Below are 16,350 nucleotides of genomic sequence, written 5' to 3' on the forward strand. Positions count from 1 at the left end.
CTCCCTCTTCCCCTTAGCGCATGCCAGGATTTTTTTCAGAACTGAGGTGCACTCATGACAAACTCATATAGGGCCATTCAGAACTGAGCGTGTTTGGATGGGGAGAGAGAAGTGAGAACAGACAAAGAACACTTTCAATAGAGGGAATGAAGCAGAAAGCGAGTGGAAAAGTGCAAGGGAGTTCAGTATCAAAGTGTTTTATAAAGAAAGAAGAAGGTATTATGAGGAAAGAGGTATGCACATGAGTTTTAAATTTTTCTTGAGTTTCAAGACTTTTAGTCCATGTGTTTTAGCTTTGAAGTCATTTACTCACTGCTGCACAAAGGGTAATACAAGGTAATAGAATAAAAACATTCATGGCTTATTGACTGACACATTTTTTAAGAGATGATTTATTTCACAGAAAATACTATTCGTTCATATGTATAAAGGTTTATTAATGCCAATATTTTGTTGATTGAAAAACCACATTGTGGCATATACATGAAACTGCGAGAAAATGCACAGACAACAACAATAAATACAGTTTTCTAATATATTCGCTAGTCAGATAAACACTGACTGGAACTCGACACAGACCAGTAGCACCCTTATCCTTTAAACTCTTTCTCTACATCTCTGTCACACACAGATCAAGTTAAACATGCAAAAAAGCTGCTCTTAAAAGTGGAATGAAAAGGCTTTTGTACGATGATAAACAATAGCAGATTATAACACTGTTATAACACAATTATTATCGCTGTGGAATAAGCTGTGGAGTAAAGATCCTTTAGTCTCGTTCATACACACGGGTACAGACAACATCACCAGCTCTCATAGTCTGCAAAATACACAAACATTAAGATATTTAAAAAGAAACATTAAACAATTTAAGATGTATATTCAATTAATTTGAACAATTGTGTGCATAAACATCTTAGCATGCTCAATATTCACATACTTAAAATAGCATAGATTCCAAGCAAAGCTGTGTCTTTTTAATTTCCTACAATGCACTACTGGTGTCTGTTGTAAAATAACAACTAAGAACAAAATCAAAGACCTCAGGAACATGTTCGCTGTAAATGGCATAAATGCAAGTTTACAATAATGTTAAAGAGGCCAATCTGAGAACTTTTCTTACTGCCAGTAGTGATCAAGTCATGCCACCTACTCAACTACTCAAAGGATGAGATGTTTGAATGAACATGTCCTATAATGATTATGTCCTTCATACATAATTGAGCTGGTCTAATAGCAAAGGTAGAGAAGCTAAACGTTGCAGATCTTAATTGGAGATTATTAAGATATTACGATCACAGTCATTTTATGCCTTTCAACACAACCTAAGAAGCTTAGTCATTCATTTTTAATTTTATATTTTAAAAGTCCAGTGTGTAAAATTTTGCGGCAACTAGAGGGGACTTTGCGAATTGCAACCAACGAATCACTCAACCCCTCCCTTTCGGAGCACTTCTGTGGCTGACACGGGGCTACGATTTCGTTTCTTTGCAGAGATAATGTTTTAACAAAATGTCTGTCTATAGATCCTCCGAAAACACACACTGGACCTTTAAATAAAAGCTTAATAAGCAAAAGTTAATAAGGTAAACTTGATTAGTGTTCAGTTTTGACCATTTCAAGATGCCCATTAGACTGATCATGAGCTGTATTATAGGGTTGCAATAGGGTTTAAACAAAATGTTTAAAATACACTTTCCCATACCAATATCATCTGTCCGTCATTGGTCAGCTCACGCATCCATGATGTCTCAGGGCCCTCCCCCTTCTGCAGCGTCTGCTCACATGTTATCTTACTGTCCGTCTCCCATTTCGGAAAACTCTGAGGGGAAATTGAAAGGGTCATACAAGGCCAAGAGCAAGGCTATTACTTTCTTACCATATAGTGAAAGTAAAATGATGTATAGACATTATGTACATGTTATATAAATACGTAAAGGTGTAGCCTATATTGACACATACAATATGTTATTAGAAAAGGTAATATTTATAATGTAGTATGTAACAATTTAAACAGAGAGAAACATATGAAGTCCTGGAATGAAATGAATAAATGTAAATCTACATGACATTACAGTGCATGGACGTCCATCTACTGTGGTCTCGTTGAAGGACTGGCCCACTGTAAAGGAGACGTGAGTGGTCCGCACGCTAGTAGAAGTCTGAATGGAGAGGCTTTCTCCCTGCTGTGTAATTTCAACAGCTGGTTTGGAGGCGGCCGCGACTGCAATTTTCCTCAGAAAGACATTTACGCCTATAGAAGAAAAGAAAAGGTTATTTATCAGAACAACGATCAAAGCCATTTAGCCAATGGCCAATATCCTGTCTTTAATGAGCGTGTCCAATCTGGAATGCGTTGCAATTGAAATCAGGCAGCCCAATGTAACTTCTGGCCAAAGAAATGTATATCTCTTGGTAAACATTTACACAAAACAGTGAAGTCTGTATCCTATTTAGGGTGTCTGAATAAACTCCCCTGGAGCATGTAATTGGGGGTCGTGGAACGGTGTGTCTACAGAACCCAACGGCTGGCCAAGGGGCCCGTATCAGGGTTTGTCAGGCTAATCACAATCCTATGAGGAAGTGAAGCAGAACATCTCTTCATGCAGCTTTCCATACAGCAGGATAATAGTCATACTGAGTGTGTGACCCGACCTGGGTATGTGGATGGTTCAAATAATAAAAGTTAACCTTTGCTTGCTGTTTCATTATCTTGATCAAACAGTTTTAGTCTAGTTAGGTAGATAGATGTTAACTGAGAAGATGAAGGTGATGCACATAGATCTAAAATGTAAGTATGTTCACAATAAGCGTGGGTTACTTGCATCTTTGCATAAGGAAGACACTTTCATGCAAGTTTTTATCAATGCATCATTTTGCTCATACAATTACAATAAATAAATAAACATATATACACAAAACCACAAAAAACATGATTCAAACTTACCGAGCGCTTTCAACAACTCCTCGAAGTTTTCTGAACTTTTCATCTTCCAGGAGCCAGAAAAGTCGGCGAGCGTTGCCTCCATGTTTGACTTCGCAGCTTACGAACGTTTGTCTTCTCTATTGTGTTTGTATGTATATATTTGTTTCAACAACCCGTCTTCGACTGACCTCTCATCTGCCGGCTGTCTCTTTCTCTATTCTCTCTGCGTGGAAATGTGCGCTCGTGTCCTCCAATCCTGTGCGTTTGCGTCCCTGCGGTTTTAATGGGCGGCCCGTAAGCGCACCATGTGGTTACAGTAAAGATTTAACAATCATGTAGGACAAGACCCCCATCAGCATAATGAAGACTCTGATCTATGGGGTCATATGGTCATTCCCAAACGCTTTTATTAAAGCAAACTTACAGTCCTAATTTCTCAAGAGCAGCACAGCCTTTTCTCCACATTTAAATAAATATTTTTAGATGCCAAGTTGATTCCCAGGGGACATGTTAAGGTAAGATGTGAATGCATGGTGGGTCTCTTTGGATAAAAGCTTCTGCCAAAGGAATATTATTGCATTTTCTGCTTTTTTGTCAAAGAACATTTGTTCAAAAAATTAAATTATGAAAAGCACAAGGAAAACTCGTGTTATCTGGACCCCTTTTTGAACATGCAAACAAAAGCATCATTGTTGACCTTGAGCTTTATTAGTAGTATATAACACAGCTGCAAATCTTCTCTCAATACACAGAATTTGACTTTGCATTTACACACATTAGACAAATTTCAATCAAACATGACATAATATATTAGTTGAATGTTCATACTGTGAACAACATAACAAAAAATACTACATCTGTCTGTCGTTTACATTGACCTAAAACCATGTCTGATGTAAAAGAGAAATCGATGAGGTAAATGTTAGGGACTTGGGCAAGTGGTGTCATTACTGTAGCCAGAACACATTAACTATTGGTGGCACAAACACAGCTTTAGGATGGGAAGGTATTGTTTTTCCTGATTCATTTTATCACATTGCCCAGTTATATTTGGTTCAATTATTTGAGTCGTAATGGAAAAACATGACATATTAAGCACATCATGTTTACAACTCAACTGTCAGAGCTATGGTTAGCAATGCAGAGACAAAATGTATTACTTTAATGCCCCATAAATTGCTTTGGAAAAAAGTGTCCTGTCACTTTGTTAATGTTCGCTGTTTGTAATCTGCCTCACTTCATTTTGTTCCTTTTGTTCACATTCCTCATGCAAATGGCACGAAGGAGACGGTGAAGAGACGAAAAGCAAATGGAGTGTTTGAGTGGCCAAAAGGGACCAAAGGGAGAAGAAAAAGAATGAGGCAGTGTAAACTGAAACCACATCCTCTCTTCCAAATGCTCGGAGGTAATTACCAACCGATTCCTGACCGGCTCCCCGCCCGTCTCTTTCTCTCCCATTTTGCCCCCATTCTCCCCCTCCCCATCGAAAACATTTCAACAAGTCTGCCTAGAAATGATATCCCTGGAAATGGAAGAGAGGAAAAGTGAACGGGGACAAAGAAAGAGAGAAGAGGGATCCTGCGTTTGGGAATCAGAACCCAAAATGGAGGCCGTGGCAAAAGTTCAAGTTGTTTTCTTTGCCTTTCCTTAAACGCTTTCCATAGCAGCACATCTGTCTTTGAAGCGGTCCAGTCAATAAAGCTACTTGAATTTGAATGAGAAAATGATCCTGCTCACACACTCACCTAATCCTGACCCCATTATCCAGGAGATGAGCAGGTATTCATGTATGAAAGAGAAAGACAGAGAAGGAGGGGGACTTTTCTACATAAATAGTCAACTATGCGTGACCATACTGTGATAACAGCCATTGATGACTTAAGTGCATACGGCACCAATATGCAGAACGAAACATCACAAATATAACGTGGATGTCACTGCCTACTGAAAAAGTACTGATAGATTTATCATTCACCTTTATAGATTAAATAGAGAGCAAATCAGGTTGAACTATAATCAACAATAAAAATAAGATCTTTATTTTTCTATGGAAATCACGAAAAAAGACATCCTCTCAAATGACCGATGAAGTGGTTATTTTTATAAATTATTTTGGCGCCATCTAGAGTTTCAACCATGTATATCAAGTGGTTGCAGCGCGTGTGATCAGGAACCATCCATTCACCGTTCAACAGAGAATGTTTCCGGCGGAGCACATTGACTGTCACACGGGCCGAACATGGCGAATCACCTTCGTTTCGTTGCTCGGACTGTCATGGTACAAAATGGCAACGTCGATGCGGCGTATGGCGCTCTTAGCAGGTACGGATCGGATGTTTGATTGATATTAATGCTTAATTATAATTAATATTTTTTTCCTATCAGTTTGTTCATATCTGGTAGCCGACGGCACGAGACATATTCAATGTCATAATAAAAGTCATCGGTATGTGATGTAACGTTAGCTAGTCTTTCAAAAATAAGCATTTAAAATAAATTCATGAGTTTCCAGTCAATAACAGAACATCAATTTGTTTTGACGAAATGATTTACAACTTGAATATCTATTAGATATTTTATTATAATCTGAACAGGACCCCCAACAGTTTACAATTACAACGGTAATTAATAATATATAACTTGTACTCATTTCTGTTAATAGAGACTAGGTCAATAACATGTTGTCCTATTGTTGCCTGATAAACATTAACCAATTTATGATACATCTCTAAAATCAAGCAACAAGAACCCAATATAAGCTGTTTTAAACGATTCTAAAGTACGCTTTTAAAATTGTTTCTAAAGAATATTGAAAGGTTGTCATTTTTACTTTTTATTTGTATGAAATATTTATTTACTTTAAAAATAGACAAACGGTTTAGGTCACTTTATGTTAAAAATCCATTTTAAAGAAGTTCACAACTGTATCTGTAGAGGGCGCTATCCCACCTGTAGTTGTGAATTTATTTTACTCCACTACCTTGTTGACAATATTTTTATTGCAAAAAATAACACATTTTACGTATCTATGCCATTAACTGTTGTATATTATTTCTTGATGTTTTGAGGCATTTAGTTACAATCTCTCATTCTCTGCAGAATGCTGTCCTCGGATGGAATCATTGAATCGGTGAAACGCAGGAGATACTTTGAAAAACCCTGCCGCAAGAGGCAGAGAGAGAATTATGAGAACTGTAAGAGAATTTACCATGCTGAGATGGCCCGAAAGATATCTTTCGTATCAAGGACACAAAGACCGGATCCATGGCTTGGGTGTTAAAATGACTTCAAAAAACATTGAGTCACAAACTGTGATCAGCCTCAGAGACACCTTTGATCAAATCATTTAAGTTACAAAGATGAAGATTCAGAAACATGACGTCATTCAGCAAATATTTACACAATTGCCATCAGAGTTTTTTCACTACCCTATGTACATCTCATTTAAAACTGCTAACTAAACCATTGTATGTTCTCAACAATTAAAAGCTGTACATTTATAAAAATATACTTCAGTGTTGTTTTTGCACTATTTGGAGATTTATGCAAACAATCTAAGGCTGGCTTATTTTATCAGTATGGCAGAGATTTAAAAGACTGTTGAGATACCAGGTATTTTTCCATGTAAGTGGCAAACCCTTAAACAAACAAAGTTACGGCAGAGGGAGTGTAAGTGTAGACAAGTTGTTACTGGCTATGCACACAAAGGAAGAGAGGATTAGTGTTTGTGTTTAAAGATCTATTATAAAAAGTGATTGTGAAGTCTTTCAAAACAAATCATTTTAAACAATACTACAAAAACAATACTCTCTGGCCTCCATGCTAAATAATCATAGCTTTTGACAAATACCTTTTGTCAAATAACTTGTTCCGCAATGTTTCCAAAGGTATCAACTTTGTAAGATATACCCCGGGCCTGATGATCACATTCTGAAAATGTATACCATGAATACACTGCAAGGCCTTAAATAAGTTAAAATAACCAAACTATAGAAGAAGAATACAAAACATATGATGCTTATTTTAAGGTAGTCCTTAAATCCTGTGTTGTAATTATTTGGTTTGAAAGGACATTATGCATTTTAGTCAACGAACTGGCGAAAGATAAACTCACAACTTTAACTTGCTAACTTGAAGGAACTTGGCGGTAGTGCCTGCATATATTTTTCTCTCTGCTTGTCTCTTGTGTGATATATGTTACATGAGGAATGGGCTGTTGAATGTATAACTCCAGACGGTGCCTTCGCCCTAAGCAGATAAACTGTGGAACTTTCTATGAGGTCGTGTTTATGTTCAAGTCTAACTGCTGAAAATGAAAGACTTGGTACTCCTGTTAATAATGGTAAATTCTTTTAACAATGTTAGTCACAATAATGTAAACTGTTACTTTAGATTGTAAGTAGTTACAGAACCCTTCACTTAGATTTATTATGTTTTTTTCTTTTTAAACAATTCTGTACTCAAAACCCTGTTTGCATCTTTAGTAAGACATATGTACATTTTAAACTGCAGATAAAAAAATTAAAATGAAATTTTATATATATATATATAATATTTAAAGACATTTTTAAAACAACTTACCAATGTTTTTTATTTACTGTAAAGAGGCTGCTCAAATGTTTTTTTGTTTCTGCTGTCTTTCTGGCTTCATCATATGCACACGGTTTAAACTCTTCTTACTATTTGAACAATGTCGGACATAAATCACACCCATGACTGTTTCAGCACGTGACCCATATTTTGACTGAATGTTGGCCTACAGATGGGCAGCACTGGATGAATTTGGAGTCAATGACCTTGAACGCCTAAACTGGTTTAAAGATTGACAAAGTGTGAGTATAAACTTAAACATAGGTCTTTATATGCTAAAATATTAGTTGCTAAATGCACCAAAGAGGTTATATCTGTTACACAAAATACTAAAATGTTTGTAGACAGAATAAATATTTAAAAGTGTTAATATATGCACAGACATTTAAAACTATGAGAATAAAAGCCAGAACAATATGCACCGAAATGTAATTCAGGTATGGTTTAGGGTGCAGAATACAGTTATAAAAGGTCTACCATGATTCAATACTTACATAACAAAACTTGTTGTTCAATATTTTACACAGAAAGTATTCAGCAGTGGCAGCACATTCTGGACGTTTGTTGCAGACTCATTATTTATTAATCTGACCTAGGAAAGCTTCTCATAGTTAATAGTACTTAGTGTTCTTCTGATCACCATTTAACTTGTAAAAGCTGCCGGTACAATGTGTATCACAGTGGACAATATTGACTGACAACTGGGGGTACAGTCATAAGCTCATTTGTTTTAAATGAAAGAGATCTTAACTCCTATTGGCGGTTTCTCGGACAGGGATTACTTTAAACCAGGACTAGGGTTTAGTTAAATTAGTTAAATTAGGATATTTATGTTGTTTTAAAATATTTATCTTACCATAAGCATTACGGATGTGCATCTCAATACAAAACAATCACACTTTTATATTCTAAGATATGTCAGTTAAATTGTTTTCGGTCAAGACACCTCTAACATTTAAGTTAGTCTGAGACTAGTCTTAAAGGTGTCATGAACTGGCCTTTTTTATTTTATACTGTTGCTGAGGTCTACTAATGACGTTCACGTGGTTTTTATATTCAGAAACATCAAAATCAATAAGTAATAGGCTATTTTCAGCCCTGGTTTTGAGTCCGGATCGTCTTTAAAAATAAACTTCAACCACGCAATCCTAATAACTGAATCCGAAGGAAGCGACTGTGTTCTTCCACAACCAGGCGCTGCACAATATGTTGCACACTGCAAAACTTTGCTGTAGTGTTGCAGCAAGTTTGCCAGTAACTTACTGTAGATTTCAGCTACAATTTAGTTTTAAGCATAAACCTACCTAAGTTAGTATATATTTTTTCATTAAACAAGACTTAATATCTTGTGTTACTTTTCATGTTAGGTAAATTATCCTTATTTAAGAAGTTTAAAATACTTTTACTAAAAAGCAAAACAAACATTTTGTAGCAGTGTAATGCCAGTAATGAGACCAGTATCCTCTTGATCCTTTTTAATATTAAAGTCTGATTAAAGTAAAGTTATTCAAATTAAAAACAGTACTAATAGAAAAATATGAAGTTATAATCAAATCTACAGTAAGTTACTGGCAAAACTGCTGCAAAAATACAGCAAAGTTTTACAGTGCATGTTTGTTGCTTGGTCGCTCAAAATAAAAATAACAGGGAAAGAAGCCACATATGGGGGTAGCCGCACTTGAGACCAAAAAATCTTAAAATCTACAACTAACCATTTATAAAAGGGGTCATATGGCGCAAGTGTTTTTCTGTGTCTTTGGTGTGTAATAAGTTGCCCATGCATGTATAAGACACGTAAAATTGCAAAAATTGAAGTGTCGGAATAAAAGATGCATTATATTTAAAAGCGAATGCTCACCCAGACCTGCAAAATAAGAAAACAAAATGGCGTTCCTCCCAGTACAATTGCTTTTGAACCTGATGTTTCAAATATAGTAAGAGACGTTACATTTCCGTCACACACTTTTTAGTATTTGACCAAATCACTACGCACTGGTTAACTGGCCAATCATAGCACACCTCACTTTTCAGAGCAATGAGGTTTGTTAAGAATCTGCGCGTTTCAAGGAGGCGGGGCAAAGAGGAGATACATACATGCACAGTATTTAGAAAAATAGTGCCATTTTGAACCTTAAATTGTGTAAACACATTGCATTACATCTAAAACAAACCATAACATTTTTAAGTGGTGATATGACACGGCTAAAATGAATATTATCTTTTTTTCTGAAAGCGAGGTGCGTTATGATTGGCCAGTTAACCAGTGCGTAGTGATTGGCTTTATACTACAAGCGTGTGACGGAAATGTAACGCCTCTTACCATGTTTGGAACATCCGGTTCCAAAGCAGTTATACTTAAAGCGCTCATTAATAACGAACATGGGAACACTCCAAAAGAGCGAAAACACAACGCAGCGTGTCTCGATGGTTTAGCATAAACTGACCAACAAAACAAATCTTTAGCTGAAATATATTTCGCTATGGTTAGCAGTTTGTCAATCATCACAAATGCGGGAGTATGTAGGCTACTATGTGTACACGGCTTGAGTCATTCACAAAACAGTGGGCGGGGCTAGAGAAGTAGTCCTTGGTATTCTTCTGTGGAGGGTGTGCTCACCCATCAATGACATCATTGATAGGTACATTCCAGGACCTGGCGTTCACTGGGCCTGGTGTCAATAAAAGGTGCCATTTCAGTAACAAGGTCATCTTCAGATCTGACGCTTACAGGATGTTCGTTTGAATACGATGAGCTTTTATGTAACAAAAGCTCAGGTTAAAATGTATTTCTTAATTCATGACACATTTAAGCCCTGTCTGGGATACCATCCCATAATAGCCTCACTTGACCTATCTTTTTTTATCAGTCACTGAACTTAATAAGCATAATTATTAATACATCACAACCAGTCGAACAAAAAAGCTGCAATAAAGCGTGTATTCTCTATATTTCAATACCCCCTGTTGCTTTTCTTTATTTTTCTTCTAAATCTAAATAAGATAAATGTTAAGTTTGAATGTTTTTAAAAAACTGTTCAAAGCTTTTGTCTCGTCCGTCTGTTCTAATAACCGCAGGCACGTAAAGTAAAATGATACTTGTATTGTATCACACAAACTGTTCCAGGTCCTCCTTGGGTGGAACAATAAGCACCATACACAAAATGTGCTCTAGTCTTCTAGTTCACATGACTCAGAGCCGTAGAGACAGAGAGAGAGTCGCGACAACGGAAGTTCAAAATCTAAACGCGTCACGTGATTCACGGAGCCTTCAGATAGTTCCGGGAAGTTCTTTTTATCTTTATATGCTTTATTTCTTTCATTTTCTATTCATTAAACTACACACGTAGTTCAGTTGGTTAAACGTTTACCCCAATTGCTCTGTTTAGCCGCAGGTCAATGCGTTACCACAAACTAGAAAACTATTGAGAGGCTGTGGGCTCCGTGAACCGCCATATTGCTGTGAAAAACTCTTCCATTTGCGTCAAAGGAGTTGACGCAACTCTCTCTCTCAATGGGTCTGACATGACTGTAGTAGCTGCCTTCCACACGAGTGCCACGTGCAATGACAGGGGCAAGCAAACAGACGTTACCCACCAATCACGGCGCGGTACGCTTGGGATTAGTCCTACTTTCCGACCAATCGGCGATTCCGCCTTTATCGTTTACCCAATAGGAGCTCAGCCTTGTTTGGCCTTTGTCCAGCACGTGTAGCGATTCACATGTTGTCCCTCGCTGTAAAGTGACGCGATAGCAGAACGTAAGAGATTATAAAACCCAAACACATCCCAACGCTGCAGTTCACACGATCACGACATCGGGACACAGTCTTTCAAGCAATAAACTACAAAAAACTAGTTAGTTTCAGGTATACAAATACTACATTAGTTCTTAACGGTATCGCGCAGGAACGTTGTTTTGGTAATTTAACGACCCCGAAAAACGATCCAGCAACAAGGTGAGGACATATTTTACACGTTTATAATTCATAGTTTAATATGCTTCGTTTGTCTGTCACTGTAAATGTTACGCATCGTGTGTGTTATTACAACATCGATCTGAATCCGTCACAAAATCACATTTGACGGTATAATGACACGAAATCCCTAAAAAAACGTTCATAAGAAACAACGTGTTTTGGTTTAACTTATACTTTTCAGCTGTTTGCGTTCACGTGTTTATATTTGATTTTAAAGGATTTTACGCAATGCTCTATTTAGCTATACAGTTTGACGAATATGACTGTGATTTATGTTATACGTCACACGTGCGTATGGTCCGAGAGCTAAGCCAACATAACATTAAAAGTCGTCTTTAAACGTTCCTAAATATTCCCCCTCTTCTGTACAGAAGCGCTCTATATACCCAGCACTCCATCTGGTGAAAGTCAATTTCTATTAATGGACCAGCGTGTTGTTTTTTACGTGCCGCGTGCCCTGTAGACCAGTGTTTTCTTCAACTCTCTAAATGTCCACATTTTGAAATACTACACTGGCTTTGTTTCAGAAGCTCACTACCAAATCCGGATTTCTAGTGATGTTTACAATGTGAATAACATTAAAATGGTCATAAAATACTGTCTTGCTTTTTTTTACACAGTAAGTGATTATTTAATGTCTCACCCAGTGTACAGAACACATTGTGCTGATCCTCATGGGTAGTGTTTTTTTTTTTTTTAACTGGACAATTATTGCGACATCTTAGTAACGTTAATCCTTCTGTCTGTGCTATTCAGTGTTAGGATGTTCTTACATCAATCTTTATTTGTTTCAAACGCGCTATATATTACCAGCTGTTTATTCATATTTGTGGCTCATGTTTTCTTTCTTTATAGACAAAGCGTGTTTTTGTAGTTTTGGGAACGCCATAATCTTTGAATTTCAAACCCATCAGCTTTCTCTCTTTTCTTTGGTCCGTCTTAGTAATGCTGTCACCGGTAAGCCCTTCCAAATGGCAAGTGCAAGACTTCTCATCCACCGCCAGCCTCATGTACAGTGAGAGTGACCAGACGGAAGATGAATCTGAGATATTCTCCTCTGAGGGCGAGTACACCTGCAGTCTGCCTGTTACAAAAAAATCTCGTTTGGGCAAAAGGAGCAAACAAACTTCAAAATCACCTCTGGAGTCTGTGGATCAGGGAGACGTTTGTGTTGAAAACGGACGTCTGGGAGGTTCATCAGTATCTCCGGCAGTTCAGAGCTCCGCGTCAACAACAAAGATTTCTACGGAAGGAGATTTGAGATTTGCATGCAAAGTGAGTCTTCTTTGAAAATATCTTCTGCTTCTTAGCTTTTGACATTGCAGTTTTTTCTGATTGTTTTATTAAGTTAAAAACACCCTTAGCATTCCTATGATCCCTTTTTTTTAAATGTATTGTACCAATTGTATTTGTGGTACGGTGTAATGCAAATTACATCCTACTTATTGCATCAGAGTGACTGTGTGGGCCAAGTATCTGATCACCGGATAGTCGTTTAAACGTGAGCTTTTTATAATGCTGATTTTTGTAGCAAAATTTATTAAGGGTACAGTGTGTTTTCACAGAACCTGATGTTGTTGATGTGGCTTTTATGTTGAAAGATCAGGAGAAACTTTGACTCCATTATATAAAAGCCAGAATCTGTCTATGGGTATTTAAATGTAGAATAGTTTTCTTATCAGATGGCAAATTAAACAAGATTTTATCATACTTTGATTATAGCCGTAATGTTTTTAACAACAGAGAATAAGGCGATAAAAGTACTCCTTAAACTAAATGTGGACTTCCTTAAAATACTCTTTGCAGTTTCTGTGCCTGAATCAGCCTGTCGTGTCTTTGTGTGTGCATTTTACTATGACTATTGGATTATTAACCCAGTCTGTCTTTTATAGTGTTCAGAACTGCATGGGTATGTCAGGCCTCTCCTGGAGTTGTTAAATGGATTGAAAACTGGTCGATTTGAAAAAGGTAAGCTATGGCTACAGTTGAATATTGCTTAACGCATCTCTTGAATTTGTTTCTAATTTCAAAATCACCATGTTGGCAGGGTTGAGCACATTTCAGCAGAGCATGGCCGTTGAGAGACTACGAAAGATTCTGGGGGTTCTGCAGAAACCTGACCTCGGGTATTTATTTTTAATTGAAATATTTCAAACTCTTTTCCCGATTGTGTCCATCAGGATTTTGTAATAAAACGTCTTGTACATTTGTATTTCCATAGGGATAAATATATGGGGACTATTCTACAGTTGGAGGTGTTGTTGAAGGCCTGGTTCCCTCAGGTGATTCCACAACATCATGATGGAACATCATCACTCCACAATCCTATGGCTAGGGTTCAACCACGTTGGAATCAGGACCAGTTGCATATTCCTGTAAAGGTAAACAACTGATTTACTTCTACATTTACACCAATCGACTGATGCTTTGCATTATTTTGAGGTGGTTCGGTTTAACATTTGTCTTTTTTGAGCATCCACAATTCTTCTAAATTGCACCATATATATCTTTACAGAAACGCAGATTGAGCTGGTCAGATTCCGAATCGCAAAGTTCGCCAAGCTGCAAGCGCTTTCACGAGGAGGAACGAGGACAGAGCCTCGGTGACACCAGCTCGTGGCTCAGCAGCTCTGAAACCACCCCCAGTGACCTAGAAGATGACAACGGCATCTGTGCAATTCGAAAGGAAAGGGCATCTGAACTTGAACTCGCTGAAAATGTTAGTGTCCACCCACTACAGCAGAAGACAGACTCCTTAAATGTTGCCCCCGCAACGAGAACAACAGGAAATCCACCTCCGCTTGTAATTCCAACCTCAGCTAAAGATGGCAGCAATGTTGGTACCCAAGACTGTTCAGTGTCCTCCACAACTCCTACTTCCGACTCACCAGCAGACTCGGAGGTGGATGAAAGAGATCAGCTATTGCAACACAGAGCTGTAGTAAATCGGTGAAAGGGGGACCAAAAAAGTTAATCACAAATGTTATCACGCAAAGCGTTAAGGAATTTCCTTGCCTAAGGGAATGAATCAATTGAACTAGCCTTTTCTAAAGCCTGTTGATGGTCAGGCACTCATTCACAAAGTGAAACAGTTATTTTATAACAGTCTGATTTTACATTCTTCTACTTAAATGCACATGTGGTATTGTGAAAGATTATACACGTCCTAAAGGACCAGAACAGTGTCTTACAGATGTGTTGACATTCGCTGTTATGAACCACTCTTCTGCACTGCCTTCTATTTTAACACAATATCATATATCTCTCCTATAAAGAACATCCAACCAAAAAAGCCAGACATATGCAAAATAATTTGCTGGTAAAATGTGCTGAAGCTTGATATGTGTTGTGATGAACCTGAGTGTTCTTTAAGCTGGATGAAAAATCCACCTCGACACAGGATGATTGGAAAATGCATTATGTTGGATATTCTCAAGACAGTTGTATTTATTTGGTCATTACTTGAAGACAGTGAATTCACTTAAACGGCCTTAAAATGACCCGTAGGAAGTCAGGATTGTGGACTGTAGACCTTTATCTAAACTTTATATTATATTTATTAAGACTGATTTTTAAGTCTCGGGAACATCAAACGTTGTGATACTTGGATGTATAACGTATCGTTTGTAGAGCGCAAATGGTAATTTATTGAAAACATTCTTGTCAAAAACAGTTTGCACATTTGTATTGCTTCCATGTTAAACTTTAATTATACGTAGGTTTGTTACAAAATCTATAGGTTTTATTACAAGACATCGGCACAATTGGTTCCGTCTTGCTTGAATTTTGAGTCTTGAATTTTTGTGGATCAAAGCATTGTGTGACGTCACGCACTGTAAAGAGCACACTGCATAGCTATTGGAGGATTTTGAGTTGAGATGTAGAAATTATTTTAACATTAAAGGACAGTATTTAGTAGAAGTGTCGTGAAGATCTTGCATGAGAAACGTCCTGGGAATATCGACTTGAGACTTATGTAGTAAAGTCATTGTGCAGTTGAATGAGATACAATATATATAGCGTATACTGTTGGAATCTCACTATTGAGATTGGGTCTAAAAGGGAAAAGAGTTTATGATAATGTATTGTGAAAAATGTGGAATTCTATTTAAGAATGGTAATATTTTTTGCAGGATACAACCACTTGTCAGACTGTTAAGCATTACTTTTATACTTTGTACTCGTTTGATCTTTATCCGAAACATTTTTTCTTGTAAAGAGACATGTTCGACTTTTCAATATCATTAAAGGTTTCGTATGGCCTGCATTGCCATGTTCTGCAAAGTGTGTCTATGTATTTGTTTATGAATCTATTGAGAGCAAGTTTATTTTATCTCCCTGTTTATTCCAGAATCATAACCGCATTAAAGGACTAGTCTCACCTGCTCAGGAAGTCCATGTCTGACCTCTGCTGGATGTCTCCTTAAGGTTTTAAGCATTACAAAGTGAATATTGTTTTTTACTTCAGCCATGATAACAAATTAAAAGACCACTTCTCAATTATTTCAGTTTTCCTGAATGTACTTTTTTTTTGTACGGAAAATTGCCTTTTTTCATTCTCTGAACTAGTGACACTATTCTCACAAACTCTCAATGAAACAAGTTATTTTTTGCATTCAGTTGCAAACATTTTTTTAAACTGGTCAAAACAATAAAAAGATGCATTATTGGCACATCATGAATACTGCAAAGTTCAAAAAAGATATTTCAAATTCATGTTTAAACGACACAATACCTCTAAGCACGTATGTTTTTATATCTGAAGTGTGTTTTTGTTCAAATTCAACCGACACTGAACATGTAAGAATTGCCAACATACATAAAAAGAAAAAAGAGGGCCAACGAGAAAGACGTAAAC

At 37.1% G+C, this 16,350-nt stretch overlaps 3 protein-coding genes across 3 annotated transcripts; 2 read left to right on the top strand and 1 right to left on the bottom strand.

Moving 5' to 3' along the window:
• Positions 1–500: 500 nt before the first annotated feature.
• Positions 501–4,346, bottom strand: crabp2b (cellular retinoic acid binding protein 2, b). Its single transcript, XM_056741581.1, has 4 exons — positions 2,948–4,346; positions 2,076–2,254; positions 1,706–1,822; positions 501–820 (listed from the first exon to the last, which is right to left on the bottom strand). Exons 1-4 carry the CDS (start codon positions 3,027–3,029, stop codon positions 770–772), a joined length of 429 nt encoding a protein of 142 aa, XP_056597559.1. The 5' UTR covers positions 3,030–4,346; the 3' UTR covers positions 501–769.
• Positions 4,347–5,108: 762 nt separating this feature from the next.
• mrps21 (mitochondrial ribosomal protein S21) lies at positions 5,109–6,434 on the top strand. Its single transcript, XM_056741719.1, has 2 exons — positions 5,109–5,248; positions 6,026–6,434. Exons 1-2 carry the CDS (start codon positions 5,166–5,168, stop codon positions 6,204–6,206), a joined length of 264 nt encoding a protein of 87 aa, XP_056597697.1. The 5' UTR covers positions 5,109–5,165; the 3' UTR covers positions 6,207–6,434.
• A 4,817-nt stretch (positions 6,435–11,251) lies between these two features.
• On the top strand, positions 11,252–15,776 carry ciarta (circadian associated repressor of transcription a). The gene is made up of 6 exons (XM_056742104.1): positions 11,252–11,471; positions 12,436–12,767; positions 13,385–13,460; positions 13,540–13,618; positions 13,714–13,873; positions 14,008–15,776. Exons 2-6 carry the CDS (start codon positions 12,438–12,440, stop codon positions 14,443–14,445), a joined length of 1,083 nt encoding a protein of 360 aa, XP_056598082.1. The 5' UTR covers positions 11,252–11,471; positions 12,436–12,437; the 3' UTR covers positions 14,446–15,776.
• The last annotated feature ends 574 nt before the right edge of the window (positions 15,777–16,350 follow it).

Source organism: Triplophysa dalaica, chromosome 25 (genome assembly GCF_015846415.1).
Source record: "Triplophysa dalaica isolate WHDGS20190420 chromosome 25, ASM1584641v1, whole genome shotgun sequence".
In the NCBI taxonomy this organism is placed as follows: domain Eukaryota; kingdom Metazoa; phylum Chordata; class Actinopteri; order Cypriniformes; family Nemacheilidae; genus Triplophysa; species Triplophysa dalaica.